This window comes from Octopus bimaculoides, chromosome 2 (genome assembly GCF_046866305.1).
Source record: "Octopus bimaculoides isolate indiv1 chromosome 2, ASM4686630v1, whole genome shotgun sequence".
NCBI classification, from domain to species: domain Eukaryota; kingdom Metazoa; phylum Mollusca; class Cephalopoda; order Octopoda; family Octopodidae; genus Octopus; species Octopus bimaculoides.
The window spans coordinates 136,421,615-136,444,114 of NC_142929.1; the positions used below are offsets into that span (position 1 = coordinate 136,421,615).

Consider the following 22,500-nt stretch of genomic DNA (forward strand, 5'->3'; position numbering starts at 1 on the left):
ATATATATATATATATATATATATATATGTATATATATATATATATATGTGTGTGTGTGTGTGTGTGTATGTGTGTGTGGAAGCGCAATGGCCCAGTGGTTAGTGCAGAGGATCTCAGTTTCGATTCCCAGACCGAGTGTTGTGAGTGTTTATTGAGCGAAAACACCTAAGCTCCACAAGGCTCCGGCAGGGTTGGTGGCGACCCCTGTTGTACTCTTTCGCCCCAACTTTCTCTCACTCTTTCTTCCTGTTTCTTGAGTAACGCTGCGATGGACTGGCGTCCCGTCCAGTTGCGGGGAACACATACGCCATAGAAACCGGGAAACCGGGCCCATGAGCCTGGCTAGGCTTTAAAAGGGCGCATAAATAAATAAATGAATAAATAAATAAAAAATATAATAATAATAAGCCTCCACGCAGTTTCCCTTTGCAACGTGAGCTTGTTAACCACACAGATATGTTTGCGCCTATATAGCCAATTCCTAGACTTTCTAAAAAATACTCACCCAGTTCTGTATATAACTACACACATGCACTGTCAACCTTGACCGACAGAGACCCGACTCGTAAAACACTTAGATAGAATCCAATTGCCACATCATTTTGAATCTGGGATCTTTTTTAAAACGGGGGCCACATTTTTCATTAATGTTTTACGTAGTGTTTTTGGTACCGAAAGACTTTCAAACTTCGTATACTTATCTATTTTGTGTTATAGAACAGAAAAATATTTTTGTATTCGAATTTATTTCATGTAAAAAATTGTCTTATTTCGATAATTTCAACCAATCACTGACGTCCATTCAGCCGATATACATTAAGTGCCGACTACATAAACAAACGATTCTTCGTTTTATTTGCTTTTTTCATTTTAAATTTGCTTTAACCCTAATCTTAACCCTAACCCTAACCCTAACCCTAGGGTTAGGGTTAGGGTTAGAGTTAGGGTTAGGGTTAGGGTTAATTGTTTCAGAATCGTTTGTTTATGTAGTCGGCACTTAATGTATATCGGCTGAATGGACGTCAGTGATTGGTTGAAATTACAGAAATACGACAACTTTAACATGGAATAACTTATGGATTTCTTTTTTTCTTTAAGAAGACTAAGAGAAAAAGATGTTTTATATGACACATTCTACCAGTGTTCCAAGTTTCAAAGTGTTTCGTTAATGAAAAATGTGGCCCCCGTTTTAAAAAAGATCCTGAATCTGTTTTATTCTTTTCTGTTCTAGGCATACGGCCCGAAATTTTGTGAGAGGAGTCCAGTCGATTAGGTCCACCCCAGTACGCAACTGCTACTTAATTTATCGACCCCAAAAGGATGAAAGGCAAAGTCGACCTTGGCGAAATTTGAACTCAGAACGTAACGGCAGTCGAAATACCGCTAAGCATTTCGCCTGGCGTGCTAACGTTTCTGTCAGCTCGTCGCCTTTGAATCTGTTTTATTCGTTTAGTTATTAAAGATTTATCTAAGAGATTCGTTATTCGCACGGAAGCGGTATTAGTACCGAAAAGCAATCTGTATATCTTACTTAACATATTGTGCTAAAAAACATTCAGTTGCCACATCTTTTTGAGTTTCTGTGTTATTTCTCAGTTATTACAGATTTATTTAAAATACTTTAGAAGATACTATGTAATGTCAATAGAGATTATTTCCATATGGGAAAGAAAAATCGTACTATTTCAAAGACAAACGGAAACTATGAATCCCATCATCTCATTTAGTTGTAAATGACACCGGTTAAACTATAACTGCAGAATTTACTTGATGTATTGACAACGATTAAGTATGATATTTGTTGTGGATAATGATTGTAACATACAAAAACATACAGTTTATTCGGAACGAATGACCGTAATATTACATACTGAAAAGAATACGTTCGTAATGAAAGGGGGAAAAGATAACCATCAGTTATGTTCTAAATAAGAAAGAGAACTTTATGTGTGTGTGTGTGTGAGAGAGAGAGAGAGTATATATATATATATATTATATATATATATATATATTTATATATATATATATATATATATATATATATATATATATATATATATATATATATATATATATATTATATATATATATATATATATATATATATATATATATATATATATATATATATATATATATTATATATATATATATATATATATATATATATATATATATATATATATATATATATATATATATATTTGTTTTGCAAGATTTTCTATGTGAAATCGTGTGTTGAAACAGATGTTGTTGTACTTGGGGATGGTCATATTGCCAGTTTAGCCAATACAAACACACGCACTGTATATTTGGTGTTAATTTTTTTTTTTTTTTTTTTTTTTTTTTTTTTCAGCTTTATATTACATTAATCTTAATCTTAATCTTATTTCGGCCAGAGTTCTTTCGTCACACTTCTGTGACCTCATCAGTGGTCCTTTGTTTCCTTCTTTCTTATGTGTGTCTCACCTTGCTAACTATCATGGCTGATAGTTAGCAAGGTGAGACACACATAAGAAAGAAGGAAACAAAGGACCACTGATGAGGTCACAGAAGTGTGACGAAAGAACTCTGGCCGAAATAAGATTAAGATTAAGATTAATGTAATATAAAGCTGAAAAAAAAAAAAAAAAAAAAATTAACACCAAATATACAGTGCGTGTGTTTGTATTGGCTAAACTGGCAATATGACCATCGCCAAGTACAACAATATATATATATATATATATATATATATATATATATATATATATATATATATATATATATATATATCCAAGAATCCACATTGTCATAATAGATAAAGGTTATGTCAAATTGGTGAACAGTATATAATACACATAATAGACAATCCTTTGTTACTAGAAAACAGTTCATATCTATCTGTCTATCTATCTATCTATCTATCTATCTATCTATCTATCTATCTATCTATCTTTATATGTTGGGTATATCCAATTGTATTTGTACGCACACAAGTTCAAAGAAAAATATGTATGTGTAAAATATGCCCAAACATACGTAACTGACGAAAATAATTTTCCGAGTATTGAAGACAAAGGCCCCTTGGAGAGTATTTATCGCCTCAGTAACTATTAACAGACGCTAAAGAACTATCAACAACACTGTCCTTCACAGTTCATAACGACGAAGAAGGAGTCGAAGGAGTCGAAAACATCGATTTATTTAAACATTGCCTGACAGCAACCATGTTTTCTCTGTCCAGCGTCTCTCTCCGTCTCTTTCCGTCTCTCTCCGTCTCTTTCCGTCTCTCTCCGTCTCTTTCCGTCTCTCTCCGTCTCTTTCCGTCTCTCTCCGTCTCTTTCCGTCTCTCTCCGTTCCTGCCTCTGTCTTCTATTTCTCTTTCAATAATGTAAATAAGACTGTACAGATCATGCTCTATCCCTGATATTAGACTCCATCTAATGACGTCAAAACTATGGTGGATGTCAAAAATGCTTAGCAACGTTAAAGCTGCAACAGAAACTGCAATATCCCAAGCCGCGTCGTTGGAACTTCGTATTTCATATGTTTTTCATTTTGCTTTTTTAGTCGCTTGTTGTTGTTGTTGTTGTTGTGTCGTTTTACTGCTAATGGTGTTTCTGTCATAGGCGTTGTCATAGTCGTTATTCTCTCTCTCTCTCTCTCTCTCTCTCTCTCTCTCGTCTTTCTTTTTCTTTTTCGTTGCTGGAAAAGAAAACAAATGAATGTTCAATAAGTGCTCAAACTCAAGAAGAAAAAAAAACCTTACATTTTAAAAAATATCACTAGAAATTATAGCTAATGAATTATTTTCCTCTGGGGTTACCTTCATATTAGTCTCTAGTCACTCCCTCTCCCTCTCAGTTTCTCTCTCACGCATGTGCACTAACGAACTACTTTATTGACAAAAAATCTAGGGTAAAGTTGTTGATACTTCAATATATATATATATATATATATATATATATAATTCGTCCTTAGTCGAAAAACACCTGTTGTTATGTCCTGTTATTATTTTAATTTTTATTGTATTTGGGTAACATTGTTCGTTTTTTTCCGTCCTTTTTATTTTTGTATACATTCACTGCTTTCTTCCAAGGAATCTAATACTCTTAGCTTAGTTTTTCCTTGGGGCTGGCCAGATTGGAGCAATATCGAGAATAACAAGCCGAAATTGCAAAGATAATCTGGATCTCGACTGAGGAAAGGAAACTCCGAATGACTTGTCCTTGTTTTCTTTGTATCGTCTATCTGGATGTTTTGTTGTCCCTTTCTTGTATCACATAAATATCTGAATGATATATATATATATATATATATATATATTGAATTCTGTTTTGAGATTAGAAAAATATATGAGAAAGTATTTTTGAAAATAGATTAAAATTTACTGGTTTAGATTCATGCAGGTCGACTTTGGTAATAAAATTTAAAGTTTGTATTTATATCCTTGTTAAGTTCATCTCAGTAATCCATGACTGGTTTTGATTTATGCAGATAGACTTTGGTAAGAACATTTATAAGGTGTCATGTTTCATATATTTACTCTTTTACTCTTTTACTTGTCTCAGTCATTTGACTGTGGCCATGCTGGAGCACCGCCTTTAGTCGAGCAAATCGACCCCAGGACTTATTCTTTGTAAGCCTAGTACTTATTCTATCGGACTCTTTTGCCGAACCGCTAAGTTAGGGCGATGTAACACACCAGTATCAATTGTCAAGCGATGTTGGGTGGGTGGGGGTGCGGTGGTGGGCAAACACAGACACGCAAACGTATACACAGATACATACATACATATATATATATATATATATATATATATATATATATACATATATATATATACATATATACGACAGGCTTCTACCAAATTCACTCACAAGGCTTTGGTCGGCCTGAGGCTATAGTAGAAGACACTTGCCCAAGGTGCCACGCAGTAGGACTGAACCCAGAACCATGTGGTTCGTAAGCAAACTACTTACCACACAGCCATTCCTACGCTTATATTTATATATATATATATTTTTTTAATACAATATTATTTTAGACATATATATCTTCGTGAGGAATTTTTTGATATTGAATTTCATGCTATTATTTCAAAATACAGTATACATGTGTTCTAGATGCATTTTGGATGTTTGAAGTGTGGTGTTATATTGCAAGGCCCGCCGAGGAGTATTTCCCCAACTTTTAGAGAGGTGTTGGCTGCTACACAGGTAGAGATTTTGATCGATATCCATAGAGAAGCTTCTCGACTGGCTGGTATAAAATCACTTATAGACATGCTCCTTCTTTGACCTACAATCATACTGTCTCCTGCCCGCTTTTTCTGTTGCAACTATAACAGCCTGTTCCTCGAAGCCAACTGGTCTTGTACCTTCTCTATTCAGGCACAACAAAACCCATTCGTCGTTCTACCTTTCGTCAACTTTGTGTCCAACCTTTTATCCACCCCCTTTGCTTTTCATTCTATCTTTGTTTTGATTTCTTTTTTTTTGTTCCTTTGAATCTTCTCTGGACTGTTTTCTTCTCTTTGTTATAATTATAATTACTACTGTTATTCGCCTTCCTTTAAGGCTGACGGTATCTTTAGCACGACGGGGAAAAACGCATAGCATTTCGTCTGTCTTTACGTTCTGAGTTCAAATTCCGCCGAGGTCCCCATTGTCTTTTATCTCTTCGGGATCGATAAAATAAGCACTTAGGTCGATGTAATCAACAAATCCCTCCCCCAAAATTGCTGGCCTTGTGACAAAATTTGAAGCCATTATTATTCATCTTGCCTCTCATCTGTTTCTACGATTATTCTCCCATTCTTATTTTACATTGTGTTTATCTTTGCTGAAACACGATACAAACTATTAAATGTTAAACTTACAAGCGAAGCAAGATAAAAAGAAGCGTACATACACACAGCTCTTCTTTCTTTTCCCCGTCTCTCGGCCAACTTGAAAGCAATTCTAAGAAAGAAAAAAGAAGAAAACGACAACAATAAACCCAAACCCCTCCGCATTGTTTAATCATGCTACATAATTTTGCAATTAAATTTTGTTGCAGGCTCCATTCGACCGGATCTTTACCCACGCAAAGAAACTATCTTACAACAATGCTCTCAACAGAAGTGTTACGGTCGACTTCACTTGCGTCTCAAGTATGACTTTAGGACTTCTGACCTTGTTGTACACCTGATTGAAGGTAACAATCTTTTCTTGTTATCGTCGTCGTCGTCGTTATCATCATCATCATCATCATCATCATCATCATCATCATCATTATTATTATTATTATTATTATTGAGTGAGAGAGCAGCGCATGCCATCAAAGTGACACTGGGGTAAAATATACGAAGCCTAAGACACCCACCATGACTACCCGTCTGATAAGGGTACACCAGGCACATGCATCATAGCCACATGTGTGCGACATGGTGATCTCATATCAAGATAAACAGTGCATGACCTCGCAGGTGGGGTCCAGTTACAATTTTCTTCAGGCCATCTCCCCCAAAAGGTCCCTGAATAAGGTTTGTTTAAGGATGTTGAGCAAAACACCCATGTTTCAAAGGTGAATTATTCAAACCCCAAAGAATTCCTCTCAACACATGGCTATGATGCTCCCCCACTACTTCTGCTCATGATCAGAGATGCACATATCGTCAGCCACCAAGGGACATGCTCAACTGGTTAAGGTCAAACAACTGACAAGCAAATCTGTGGTGTTAAGCAGAATATTTGCTGTAGCCCATCTTTTATACCAAGACAAAACAATGTACATGATAGCACCTTCAATCAGTTAAGATCAGAAGCCATGTTCCACTGCTACATACGGGTTTCGACATACTGTGGTTAATGATTCACAGATAGGCACTGAAGTTACGACTTCTCTAACGATTCCTAGTCGGTGAACAGTTATGATAACCGTTTGTCAGACTCGTTGTTTCCCCAGTTCGTCTTTTTGACTGAGCTGTGATTACTGGCGTTTGCAATGCAGAATGTCATCAATCACAGCTCAGCCCTCTACCTGTTGGACAACATGGTAGGTGGAAATTCCACGTTGGTGTTCTATAGCAGGTTAATAGCGGGCAAAAGCGATGACGTTCTCGAGGAAACTCTGATTATCGGTGAAAATCAGTGGGCTGATCTGATCTAGTGGACTTTAAGTCTGGCTTCAAGCATAATTTCCGTAAATTCTTGGTCTGCTAGTGCCATCTCGAGGTATTTCCGGTTTAAAACAAATTCTACACGTACAGAAGAGCCATCAACAGCCTGCCTGAGATGTGCGCTGGGCGACGAAACCAGTCTGCACGCACTCATCCAGTGCTAGATTATTGTTGATTGATGAAGTTTTGTCAAACATCTGCTGTTACGTCTGAGACGAGTCCAGCTATTAGCTGAGTCCATTGTGAAGATTGTTCCGCTGCCTTCTGTAAGTCAGGAAGCGGAGCCGGTTTTTATTTGTCTTGTGACATTTATCTGGTTGAGTTGAGTAGGGGTTCGGCAAAAGAGACCGATAGCATAATAACAGATTGACATCAGCTTGGCATAAACTATTCACCTCCAAGCTAGGCTCACATGGAAAGTTGAACAGGGAAAAGGAAATCAATCGGACAAAGAAAGAAAAAAAAAAATTTTAACGTCGGCACAAAGACACGCGCTTTGAAGAATACTATGAATCATTGGTACTTTGTTTTATTTACTCCAAAAGGATAAATATAAAAGTTAAACATGCCAGAATTTGAACTTAGATTTACAGACCAGTTATTAAATAAAATAAAGCATTTTGTTTGACGCTCTAATGATTTTTGAAACAGTATCTTTTCGCCGGTGGTTCGTTGTTTCACACTTAATACACTTATCCTTGTCTATAAGTACCAAGGGATAAGCAGGTATATGTCACTGCTGTATTTAAAAGAAGCTATAATTAACTCGTATTTTATCAACTTGATACCCTGGATTCAATCTACAGGAAAACCACTTGTGAATACTTTCCACAAGAACTCTCTCTCTCTCTCTTGTGATACATTCCACGATAAAAGTGGTTTGGAAGAAAGAAGTACCTATAAGATTAATCAATGCAGCATTCGCATCTAAGCGAACTTCCTTCACGAAATATCTATGACAGCATTATTTGAATGAAGAACCAGTTTTTAATGAAATGTATCTCACTTGAAATCTTCCAAAATATTGACTAACTTCGTGTTGTGGGTTAATAATGTCCATATTGATTTTTAATTAATTCTCATTTCTGAATGAATCCATTTTGTCTCCCAAGTAAATGACTCTTGTTAAAATAGTTTATGACATATCACAATTGTTTACGACATTGTTGTTGAGTCGAGTTAGCGCTTTTAATTTTATTTTATTTCATATCTTCTAAAAGTAAAGTCTCAAAAGATTAGAACACTAAACGAAGAAAATAGAAAGAAATTTTTCTGACTGAACAATGCTTAAAGACAGAGTGAAGACACTTCTTCCGCACAGTATTTGAAGGAAGATTTTAATAACTGTCTAAGAAAATATGTGATTAAATAAAGATCGAAGTATTAACAGAATACTAATACAAGAGACATATTCCACTTGAGAAATCTGTAAAATAATTAATGAGTCAATTAGCGATGATCTGATTACTAAGTAACATAAATTTTATGCGTAAAATCCTAAAAGATCATATTTAATACAAGTAAACCATCTTTGTTTTTGTGATTAGTTAGAAGGAGAGAAGGTGCAAGATAGAGAGGAGGAGAGAGACAGAGAAAGAAGGGTTTGATTAGTGCTCATGAGATTTGTAGATATTTCCATTCTGTTGAGGTTGATCAAATACAGCGTCTGTAGGTCGATGCTTGTAGAAATAAACATGATTAGACTTGGAATTCCAGAGAAGTGTAGTTTTAAGGCGATAATAATTGAGCAAAGTGTTTCGTATGGAATTTGGTGGTGGAATGGAGACATGCAAGAAATAATGATTGAACACGAGGAAAGCGATACCGTTTCAAAACGAAGGATAATACTTCTACTGAAGAGTCAGCAGTGACTCTCTCACTCTCTCTCTCTCTCTCTCTCCTCTCTCTCTCTCATCTCTCTCACTCTCTTTCTCTCCTCTCTCTCTCTCTCTCTCTCTCTCTCTCACTCTCTTTCTCTCTCTCTCTCTCTCTCACTCTCTCTCTCTCTCTCTCTCTCTCACACACACACACGCGCACTCATAGTATATTATATATATATATATATTCGTGTGTGTGTGTGTGTATAAAACGTCACAATAGGAAGAGATTGTATTGCAGTTTGTTTGTAGAATGCACTCTAATGAATCTTGCACTGATGCTGCATATATTGATCTTATGAAGATGAAGACACACTGTCACAAGAGCAAGGATGAAGATGGAATATTCCCAAGAAGTGATAGATTGTCATCTCAAATATAGCATCTTTCAAGCATGGATTACACAGATCAAGAGCCAGTTATGTCTGTGTAAGAGCTCTAATTTTGGATATATTGAGAAAGTCAAGAAAATAGTTCCAGCTTGGACTATACAACTTCTTGCCAAGAATATCTCCAATACTGATATAAATTTTCCTGCATAAAACCATGTTCGTTGTATAAGCTTTTTAAAGCAAATTTGAGAAGTGCATATTTGTTCAACGGCTTTTAATGAACAGCTTATATGGATGGGTGTTTTCACGTGAAATATTTGAAACACAATGTTTATATGTTCAACACAAATTCAGAGGATCGTGTGATTTTGAAAAACTTGAGTTGGATTATATGATTATGCAGCGGTTCCGTGATCATACAACTGAAGTAGGAAGAGCTAGCGCCCAGGATAGAGGATAAGTTTGAAAGGGAGATAGAAGATGAAAGTGTTTTGAGTAATATTTGGTTATTTGTAAAACGTATAAGGGAGGAAACTGTCTGATACAAACAGCTTAAATAGGCAAATGATTCGATTTCTGTTCTAACAGCAACAGGGTGAGCGGAATGAAAAGGGGTTGTTGGCATCGACGTCACGAAAGGGACTGACTTCAGAGAAAGTTGATCTGACCCTTATTACAGGTCAAGGTGGAAGCACAATGGCCCAGTGGTTAGGGCAGTGGACTCGCGGACATAGGATTTCGGTTTCGATTCCCAGACCCGGGCGTTGTGAGTGTTTATTGAGCGAAAACACCTAAAGCTCCACGAAGCTCCGGCAGGGGGTGGTGCGTGAACCCTGCTGTACTCTTTCACCACATCTTTCTCTCACTCTATCCTCCTGTTTCTGTTGTACCTGTATTTCAAAGGGCCAGCCTTGTCACACTCTGTGTCACGCTGAATCTCCCCTGAGAACTACGTTAAGGGTACACGTGTCTGTGGAGTGCTCAGCCACTTGCACGTTAATTTCACGAGCAGACTGTTCCGTTGATCGGGTCAACTGGAATCCTCGTCGTCGCAACCGACGGAGTGCCAACACATACAGGTCAAGAGGTAGCAAACTGTTGGGAGCTGGGAGAGGTCTGAAAGGGGTAGAGTCAGAAGTAGAGAATAATTGAAATGATGTGATTTAAACACGATGAAATAGACGTCTTTGTTGTTGATGTCTCAGTGAACATGAAGAGCTTCTACATAGCAGTATACATATTGTATGCTGCCATTCAGAATGAAGCCAGAATATAGTTGCACGACACAAGGAAACATTAATTTACTGGTGATGCCAAAAATGCAGGAAATTGTCCGGAATTGTATCCCGTAATTGCTAAAGTATGAAACGAAAATAAATCTAAGTAAAAAAAAAAACCCAAAGGCTCACTAGTTATCGACTATCGTTGGTTCGTTAATGCAAATTTTTGTTACCGTATATTTATTTTTCTTATTGCATAATCTGATTATCCTTGTTCCATACGTAAAATATACGAACACCTACGTACACAGTAAAGGTAGTCATGACAGCAGAAAGACTGAGAGATTAATGTCTCAGAAAGGAATCAAATTTGCGGTTTACCTGTTAGCAGGAGTGGTAACTAGGATCATAGTCATACAAACACACAAAAAATGCAGGAAGAGCAACATAGTCAGTGGTTTGACTTGAGACATTTACTGGTATTTATCGGTCTCCGAATAAAAATACAGTCGGTCATGGAAGGTAGAATAGAATTGTAATGAACCAGAGAGCACCAATATATTACTGTTTCAAACTGAATAGTGCAAAGCACCTTTCCCATGTCAGTCTGTCTGCCTGTCACTCTACACGCGCGCGCGCGCATGAAATAACAGCATTTTTGTTATAATAATATTTTAACACCCAACACTTTGAGTGTATATATTCCACCACACCTATTGCAACCACCGGAAAATGCACAAAGCATATTCAGTAAGTATATGCTAATAATAATAATAATAATAATAATAATAATAATAATAATAATAATAATAATGATAATAATAATAGTAATAATGATAATGATAATAATAATAACAATAATAATATATATATGTATATAACAAAAATGGAAATAAACGCACAAGATGTTATTTAAATCATATCATGTCTTGATGGAAACATTAAAATTAATCCGGGAGGAATAATAATGTGGAATAATGTATCAATTTTATCAGGGAAGAAATTATAAATAACAGTTCATTAATAAGCTACTTTTACAGATGTAAGAAATTTGTTTTTCATATGTTATATATATTAAATATCATAATTTCTTACATCTGTAAAAATGACTTATTAATGAGCACTGTTATTTATAATCTTTTCTCCCTGATGAGACTGATACAATATTCCACATTATTTTTCCTCCAAGATTAATTCTAATGTCTCCATCGAAACATATGTCGGCAATGTAAATGATTTAAATGACATCTTGTGTGTTTGTCTCCATTTTCTGTTTCTCTTGTGTTCTTCTAAATACGTCTCACTTCGCCATGAATCATTACCCATGTATGCGACATTTGCTACCCTGGTAACTATTTCTCCAGATCTTTCCTTGTAAATTAAACACACACACACACACACACACACACACACACACACACACACACACACACACATTTCGTTGCTAATATGTTAAACTGTCGTACGTTCAAACCTGACCAAATACAATTTTTCAATATTTGATTTTGCTTGCAATAGACGGTTCTTTTGGTCAAACTATCGTATCTCCAGCTACTTCAGATGCAACGAATATAACAGAAATAGGCTTCCCTTGTATGAACTACAGATGTAAGGAATACAGATATTCCGAAATCAATTGATTTCCCTTTTTGAATGAATATATTTAAAGCTCTTCAGCCAGACTTACTGTAAATCATCTATTTTTGAAATATTCGTCACGTTACACCGTCTGCGTTCTTACATTTGAATAATCCCGCGACATTTAAAAACGAACATAACATCAGGCAGTACGATATGAAATTAAACAAGGTATTATTACCATAAATAATGATAATAATAATAATAATAATAATAATACCACTTGCTATAAACCCACAAATTTCTCACTACTAAGATACACATATACATACGTATGTATGTATATATGAGAGAGTGAGTGAGTGAGTGAGAGAGAGAGAGAGAGAGAGAGAGAGAGAGAGAGAGAGAGAGAGAGAGAGAGAGAGAGAGAGAGAGAGAGAGAGACAGACAGACGGCAGACAGAACTGACAAAAAAGAAAACCGCGATATGCATATCATGAAATGGAAAATGAGACAACGCGATGACATCACATCTGTTCAAATTTGCGTAACAGGCGTAAGGTAATTGAACTAGAGACAAAATAGAATCTGAATCCGATTTCAACTGCTTAAATCTCGATGGCTGTGCTTACTCATCTGAAGTAGAATTAGAACTTGTAAACATCAGAAGAATGCCACAGATGAATAAAGGGAAATTTATAGTTGACAAATACATTTCCTTACATAACCTGTGTCAATGAACTCTCTCGGAACTTTTTCCACTTCATATTTTGCACATTGAATCATTGAAGCATGGACGGAATGCTTGCTTATATATATATATATATATATATATATATATATATATATATATATATATATATATATATATATATATATATATATATATATATATATATATATATATATATATATATATATATACATATATATATATATATATATATATATATATATATATATATATATATATATATATGGGAAAATGTACGAAAAAACAACAACAGACGAGGACAGGTGGTGTAAACAATAAAAGGATGTATTAGTATGACGCTCGGGAATACGGAAAGTCTTTAACGTTTCGAGCTACGCTCTTCAACAGAAAGAATACGGAGACAAGGAGAAAAGCACGGAGAAAAAAAAATTGAATAGTGTTCAGTCAGCGGTCAATCATAGTAATGGCTAAGAAAAGGGGGAGAAAGAACGGTGATCGAAGAACGAGGGGCTGTGTGTGTGGGAGATAGAATGCTGGTGATCTTGACGTATGTGTGTGTGAAAATGGGGAAAGGAGAAAGGAGTTGGTCAGTTGTAGTGTGTGCGTGGTGTGATGTGATGTGAGGGTGTTAGGAGGTGGGGAAGGCATGGGTGGAGTGTGGGTTAGGCTGAGGGTGGAGATAGAGGTAGGGGTATGTGGGTAGGGGTGGGGTAGTGGTGGGTGATGGGTGTAAGGAATTGGATGGGGTGGAGTGGGAAGGTAGAGTAGGAGTGTGTTGGGGTGTGGTGGGATGAGCTTATGAGGGGGTGTTGACGATGAAGGGGGAAGGGGAAGGTGGATGTAAGAGAGGGAGAGAAAAAGAGAGGAAGAGAAAGAGAGTGAGAGAGAAGAGAGTGTGGCTGTGTAGTAAGAAGCTTGCTTCCCAACTATATGGCTCGGGATTCAGTCCCACTGCGTGGAATTTTGGGCAAGTGTCTACTACTATAGCCTCGGGCCGACCAAAACCTTGTGAGGGAATTTGGTAGACGGAAACTGAAAGAAGCTCGTGGTATATATATATATATATATATATATATATATATATATATATGTATCTGTATATGTATTTGTATATATATATATAAATGCAGTGCTCCAGCATGGCTACAGTCAGATACTGGAACATGTAAATGAATAAAAGAATATATATATATATTAGGCGCAGGAGTGGCTGTGTGGTAAGAAGTTTGCTTCCCAACCATAGTCCGGAGTTCAGTCCCACTGCGTGGCACCTTCTACTATGGCCGCAGGTAGGTTGACAGAAACTGAAAGAAGCCTGTCGTATAAATATATATATGTGTATATGTGTGTGTGTGTGTTTGTGTGTCTGTTTCTCCCCTCACCATCGCTTGACAACCGATGCTAGTTTGTTTCTTACCACACAGCCACTCCTGCGCCTAATATATAGGCCGATATGATAAGTACTAGGCTTACAAAGAATAAGTCCCGGAGGGGGGATTTGTTTGACTAAAGGCAGTGCTCCAGCATGGCTGCAGTCAAATGACTGGAACAAAAAGAATAAAAGAATATATATATATTTCAGTATGCAGCAGAAATGACGCCATTTTTTTTTAATTATTTAACAAACTATCTTTATTTGGTCAGTTTTTATTGTGCAAAGAAAACGAAAAAAAAAATCAATTAATGAGAATAAATTGCTGTAGTTTTAGTAAATTTATTAATATTGCTCCACCAAAAATTTAATTAACGTGTTCAAAATGCTCCCCTTCGTTTTTAATAGAATGCGGAACACTACCAGCCACATTTCTACAAACCTTTCGACACATTTCCGTTTTAATTGCAGAAAATTTATCAGAAATTGCTTGTTCTAATTCAGGAATTGTTTTCGGTTTGAGGGAGTAAACAAGGTCTTTCAATACATCTGCAAGAAAAAGTCAGGTGGTGTTAGGTCAGGTGATCGTGATGGCCACTCAATTGCTCCGCGTCGTACTATCTATCTCCCCTCAAATTTATATCATATAAAACGAAAAACAAAATTCATGCAGTAGAAAACTGAAAAATACCAATAAAAACGCGTTACTTCTGCCACATGTGTGTGTGTGTGTGTAAAATACTAGATTATCAAATTATGTAACCATTGACTGTTTTTTTTTTTATCACACAGAAAAATGGGGCGAAAATATTTCACCCAGCCAGCAACTGTTTGTCGTTCATCTCTTTATTATCCTTTATAACGAGGGCACGCACACACGCATGCACGCTCACTACACATACTCGCACATATTTATGCAAACAAGCACACACACATATATATGGACACACTTACACACACACACACACACACACTTACGCACACATATATACTCCGCAATTCTTATGGAATATGAGGGCAATAATGTGAAACTATCCTGTAATTCATTCGATGAAATCAGTGGTGCAATCATATATGCACACACACACACACGCACACAATTTGTGTGTGTATGAGCACTGTGTGAAGATGTGACCTGTGATCGATCTAATCGATTATACTTTATAATTATTTATTAATCATGATTATCGATCGTTGAAACGATCGTAATGGGTACAAATTAGTCGAAATATCAAATTAATCGAAATATCAACAACTTGCTTCTTGTTAATTTCCTACACACGCATGCGCGCGCGCACACACACACACACACACACACACACATACACACATATAGATGTATATTCCTGTGTATGTATACCTATATATGTATGTATATACGTGTGTGTACATATATATTTAGCTATATGTATGCACGTGTTTGTAGTGATGTTTGTAAGTGTGTATGTATGTGAATGTATGTAGTCAATATGAAATTATTATTTTACATTTCACGAATTATGATGGCTTTCTCTCTCTCTTTCTATTTCCAGTCCATGACCTCATGTGCCCAGATTCAACCTCCGGATTTAGCGACCCTTATATCAAACTGTTTCTTTACCCAGAAGTAGACGAAAGGCGTCGACAATCATCGGTCCAACGTCGAACTTTGAATCCATTTTTCAATGAGTTTTTCAAATTTCCAATTCCTTACGAAGACTTACAAGACAAATCTCTGATATTTCAAGTCTTTAACTACGACAAGTTTTCTCGACACAGCATCCTGGGAGAAGTTAACGTTGACTTAAATACCGTCGAAACTTCCAGTAGCGTCGAGATCTGGAGTGATATACAGCGATATCAGCGGGTAACGAAATTATTCATTTCTTCATTACGCATAACTATTATTATTACCTCCACCTTAGCGAAGGTCGTGTTTGTCTGGTTGTCCGTAGATAAGATAGATTCCGATGAAACTTTCGTGTATGTTTGGCCACGTGACTAGCACGAACTGATTATATTTTGGGATCGATCCGGTACCGGACAAGGATTCTGGATTATTTGTTGTATTTACTTTACTTTACATGATTACGATCTCTGATTATCTCCCTTGAAACCACGCTCATGGTTTCCACGTAAATTATGGCGGCGTTGCTGTTTCCAAAGTTTTATTTTCGTTTCTCTATTATTAATTTTACTCGCGTCTCAATCTTAGTAGACACCGATGGATAAAGAAATCAACCTACATAAAAAAAAACGGCAGCAAAACCGTTTAGAAATTAAATAACACTAACATATTCAGTAACAATAATAAATTTGATTTATCCTGGACAATTTTTAGTTTTCCCAGTTTTTGAATATATCACTCCTGTTTAAAATCTCTCACCTACTTGACACTTGTATTTCTAGCTCTGCCTTGAAGGAAGCTTTACTTCTTGGACTCACGTTTTTGTGCGCAACGATGTTGTCAAACCTCCGTTAACAGCGCCGTATGCAAGTCCTTTCCGCTTTCTTTCACGCACGGATAAATTTTTCACTATAAATCTTAATGGTCGTAAATACACTATATCAGTGGATAGATTTATAAAAAGCCTTCACAGAGAACTATCCCTGCTTCCATTGCAGACGAAACACATACAACATTATAAACATGGCCCGCACACCCATCTTCACATTTCATGACTATTGATCAGGTACCGGACAAGGATTCTGGATTATTTTTCCGGTTCTTTTACTTAATTTTTGAGAGTGGTCGGGTTCATTTTTAGTATTCTCGTTTGTGAGAGCAGTCGAGTTTATATCAGATATTCTCATTTTAAAAAATCATCACCGGCTAATCGTTGAGAGGACGTTAGTGTTACCTTGGCGGATGTTTGTGCTCTCTGAGTGCTTTTGTTGTTGTTTTGTTGTTACTATTATTATTATTATTATTATTATTATTATTATTATTATTATTATTATTATTATTAAGACGGCGAGCTGGCAGAAACGTTAGCACGCCGGGCGAAATGCATAGCGGTATTTTATCTGTCACTACGTTCTGAGTTTAAATTCCGCCGAGGTCGACTTTGCCTTTCCTCTTTTCGGGGTCGATAAATTAAGTGCCAGTTGTGTACTGGGGCCAATCTAATCGACTGGCACCTTCCCCCAAAATTTCGGGCCTTGTGCCTAGAGCAGAAAAGTATATTCCTTCCTATCTCTATATTCTCTTCAAGGTATATATATATATATATATATATATATATATATATATATATACCAAGTGAAGTAGGGTCTAAACTTAAGCACTGCAAACTAATGCAACACTCAAGCTTATAGTTCTTCCAGAGTTCACATCGGTCAATTGTTGCTACACTCCAGTATTTATCTTCGACAATGTAGACTGCAAAATCGTCAGTCAAATGAAAAGGATACAAGGACAACTTAAGAGATATGAAACAAGAAGCGAACCTCCAAATCCAACTCTGGCTCGCTAATATATTCTATCAACACAAATCTACACTCATACGAAGATGACAATGTTTAAAGTAGGTCACACAATTTCCTGAAGATTGTTTTCTATTTCCTAATCAAAGACGATAAACCAGAGACTTTTCTCGGGTCCTCTGTAATTGAAGCTGAGATTCAGTTTGAACATGTGTAGTCAGAAGTCTTCAGAAAGAACTATGCGTAAAGAGAGAGATCCAAAGAGTTGGAATTCCAGACCATGAGTATTTAAACAATTTGCTTAGAATGGAGCATTTATAAAAGATGGTTAGAGATGCAGTAGGATTTGACGAAAGGAGAGAAAGTGGGTACGTCGGGGAGGCGTGTTTGGAGGCTGTATACAGCCAGTTGTTTATTGAAGAGAGTGAAGGCACGTGGCTTAGTAGTTAGGGTATTCGGCTCACGATCCTAAGTTCAATTCCCGGCGACGCGTTGTGTCCTAGAGCAAGACAATTTATTTCACATTGCTCCAATTCACTCAGCTGGCAAAATGGGTAGTATCAGTAATTCAAAGGGTCAGACTTATACTATCCATTGAGAATCTCCCTGTGAACTACGTTAAGAGTACGCGCGTCTGTGGGTCGACTGGAACCCTCGCCTTTGTAAACGACGAAGTGCTAGTTTTTATCGAGAAGAACAAAAGCCTTTGTAGGTGCATCAGAGCAGAGAGAGTGAACTGTCTAAAAGTTGAGGCATGTTTGTGAAGGAATCTATGCCGAACCTTAGACTAGCTTTCGCTTTTTAGCGTCTGGAAGGTTTTGTATGTATATCTAGAATAGAACTATATGTATTTCTAGAACAGAACTGCACAGTCATAAATATTGGGGCAGAACTCTAGCGGAAGTCGCTGTAGTTTTGTGAAAAGTCGGCTTCTGATCAATACTGAGAAATATGGAAGTATGATACTTATAACGAATTTAATTTAGTTTTATTTTACAGTAATCAAAATGACATCAGCAGTAAACTTTAAATAAATAATACAACAATTTGCAAAACATTACTAATAACTAGAAGATTGGAGCCAGAATTAACGAGTTATCTCGTTAATACAAACACTTATAAATTCCGCCTCAAGACAACTACAAATTAAATCTCGTTCAAATGCCAATTATTTTTGTAAAAGTCAATTAGAAAAGAAAACGAAAATACTAAGTTCTTTTAATTTAATTACAGTTAATCTAATGGTGTTTTTTACTGAACCAAGTTAGTTATAATTATACGTACGACAAAACAATATTAATCAGCTTAACTAGCTTAGCTACTGGTCTGTAATCAAAATGAGGCAAACATCTGTTTCATTTCTTTATCATACAACTTCACAAAATAAATAGCCCGTGCCTCGGTATTTCTTCGTACGTGTAGAAGTGAAGAGCTGAAGAAGCATCAGCCTAGTCATACAGAAATTATTAAAGATTTATTGCTACTTTACGGGGAGGAGATTGTGAGGAAGGTGGTATAATTATAATTTATTATAATGATTTACAACAGAGTGTATTTATGCATGAACGTTTGTGTATTTTGTCTAAAATGTACGTATCAGTCTCTCAGCGCACGCACACACACACACACACACACACACACACACACACACACACACAAGTAGATATGTTGTTGGCATTCCGTCGCTTACGACGTCGAGAGTTCCAGTTGATCCGATCAACGGAACAGCCTGCTCATGAAATTAACGTGCAAGTTGCTGAGCACTCCACAGACACGTGTACCCTTAACGTAGTTCTCAGGGATATTCAGCGTGACACAGTGTGACAAGGCTAGCCCCTTTGAAATACAGGTATAACAGAAACAAGAAGAGAGAGTGAGAGAAAGTTGTGGTGAAAGGGTACAACAGAGGTGGCCACCACCCCATGCCGGAGCCTCGTAGAGCTTTAGGTGTTTTCGCTCAATAAACACCCACAACGCCCGGTCTGGGAATCGAAACCGCGATTCTATGACTGCGAGTCCGCTGCCCTAACCACTGGGCCATTGCGCCTCCAACACAAGTAGATAGACAGAGAGGAAACGCCAGACAGACCCAGAAACACACACGCGTACGTATATATATATATATATATATATATATATATATATATATATATATATATATATATATATATATATATATATATATATATATATATATATACTATATATAAAACAGAGATGTGTGTGTAATCGCTTATCACGTGAAAACGGCTTCACTATTTACTTCCATACTTGTGATGCAGGAATAATTTGACCTCGGATAAATCTTAGGCTCTTCATTTGATTTTTTTTATTAAGATAAATAATAATCCTTTATATTTAAGATTCACTTCTTTAAAAATGTTCCTCAATGTCAACTTCCGGTAGCCATAGTTTTTTCTTCACTTTAACTTCAATCGCTACTGTTCGCACTAAACGTTTACTCACATTTACTGATGTAAGTAATTTCATCATTTACTAACAGAAGTACGGTTTTGTGTTGCTGTTTCGTTCACTGAGTGACAAATTTCGATTCAACATCACTTTAACTTCAATCGTTACTGTTCTCAATAAAAGTTTACGTTTTCAATCGCTAACAAGTTCACATTTACTGATGTAAGTAATTTCATCATTTACTAACAGAAGTACGGTTTCGTGTTTCCCTGTTGCTGAGGTTTTTTTTTCTGGTACCTTCGATACTGGCTGTTTGATTCACTGAGTGACAAATTTCACTTCAACCTCACTTTAACTTCAATCGTTACTGTTCTCACTAACAGTTTACGTTTTCAATCGCTAACAAGTTCACATTTACTGATGTAAGTAATTTCATAATTTACTAACCAGAGTTAGGGTTAGGGTTAGGGTTAGTCACAAGTGGCTATGTGAAAGAACAATTCTGGCACCAAGGAATGATTCTGTAGACAAGCTGAATTTAAATTTGTTAACTCAGCCTCCAGGACCTGAATGTTCATACAGATCAATTAACTCTGTCCATGATCAAGAACAGGAAACGCATTACCCAGTGGAGTTCCTCAATTCACTTCAGTCACCAGGATTTCCACCACACATTCTGATCGTGAAAATAGGTGCTCCCATAATGCTATTAAGAAACCTTGATGCACCCAGACTCTGCAATAGAACAAGGTTGGTTGTTAAAACAGCCATGCCCCATGTGTTGGAAGCAACAATAATTACAGGCAGCATGATGGGTGAAAATGTCTTCATTCCAAGGATACCTCTTATTTCAAATGATCTCCCCTTTCAGTTCAAAGACTGCAGTTTCCGGTCAAACTTACCTTTGCAATGTCTATCAACAAAGCACAAGGTCAATCTCTAAAGGTGGTGGGACTTAACCTCCTTCAACCTTGCTTCTCACATGGTCAGCTGTATGTTGGATGTTCTAGAGTTGGAGATGAAAATAACTTCTACATTCTCAGTGATAAGCATGGCAAGACAGAAAACATAGTATATGAAGAAGCACTTACATGAATAGTATGTACATGTCATATACAAAAGTGTAAAACCATTGAGTGTTAAAGTAAGTATTACTATTACACTTTCACTTTTCGACTGACATGCGTCAATGTATATCTGTGTATATAACAGTGAAACAATAACGTGGTATATTCGTTGTGTGAATTTTTTTCATTTAAGCCCCGTTTTAATTATCGTAAAAGTTTCCAAGTATAGTCGCAGGAGTGGCTGTGTGGAAAGTAGCTTGCTTACCAACCACATGGTTCCGGGTTCAGTCCCACTGCGTGGCACCTTGGGCAAGTGTCTTCTACTATAGCCTCGGGCCGACCAAAGCCTTGTGAGTGGATTTGGTAGACGGAAACTGAAAGAAGCCCGTCGTATATATGTATATATATGTGTATGTGTGTCTGTGTTTGTCCCCCCAACATCGCTTGACAACCGATGCTGGTGTGTTTACGTCCTCGTAACTTAGTGGTTCGGCAAAAGAGACCGATAGAATAAGTACTAGGCTTCCAAAGAATTTGTCCTGGGGTTGATTTGCTCGACTAAAGGCGGTGCTCCAGCATGGCCGCAGTCAAATGACTGAAACAAGTAAAAGAGTAAGTACCAATAAGCAACAATTTCATTCTCGGGCAACGCCGGGTGGCTCTGCTAGTATATATATATATATATATATATATATATATATATATATATATACGCATAATTTCGTCGACGTTATCTTTACCTTTTATATTTTCGGGGTTGATAAAATAAGTACCTGTTGACCACTAGAGTCAATGTCATCAACTGGCTCTCCACTCAAATTTCAGGTCTCGTGCCTCAGAACGTAAAGACAGACGAAATACCACTAAGCATTTCGTCCGGCGTGCTAACGTTTCTGTTACATGTGGTCTACACAGTTATATGGTGCAAAAACATGGACATTGACGAAAACTCTATCTGATCAACTAAAAGAATTTGAAATGTGGACATACGAATATCTTGAACAAAATATAAAACTGATAAAGTGCTACTACTAGCAAATACAAAAAAAAGATCATTAAAAAAGGGAACTGAAATACTTTGGTCACATAGTAAGTGCACAAGTTATACTACTATTGATAGATGGAAACATAAATGGCAAAAGCTGATGAGGAAGACCCCAGAACAAACTGGTTTGATAATATCAAATACTGGACTGAACTGTTATGTGGTGAATGTATAAGAATGGCTGAGCAAAGACCTGAATGAAGATCCTTGATATTCAACCTGCTGAGAGCAAGATGATACCTAATGATGATGATGTGATAACATTACATGAAGATGGAATTATTTAGTGATGTCCGAACAAACCATTCAGTTATGGGATCCAACAATCTGT

General features: G+C 36.6%; 1 protein-coding gene across 8 annotated transcripts in view; it reads left to right on the forward strand.

Moving 5' to 3' along the window:
- Positions 1 to 22,500, forward strand: part of LOC106873483 (synaptotagmin-6) — a 287,484-nt gene that overhangs the window by 160,650 nt on the left and 104,334 nt on the right. For all 8 annotated transcript variants that reach the window (XR_016240758.1, XR_016240757.1, XM_014920868.3 and 5 more), the window contains 2 exons: positions 6,045 to 6,182; positions 15,773 to 16,086. Coding sequence is in view for 6 of the 8 variants with exons in the window: in XM_014920868.3 (XP_014776354.1) it covers positions 6,045 to 6,182; positions 15,773 to 16,086 (452 nt within the window). In the remaining 2 variants the exon portion in view is untranslated. The remainder of the gene's footprint in view (positions 1 to 6,044; positions 6,183 to 15,772; positions 16,087 to 22,500) is intronic.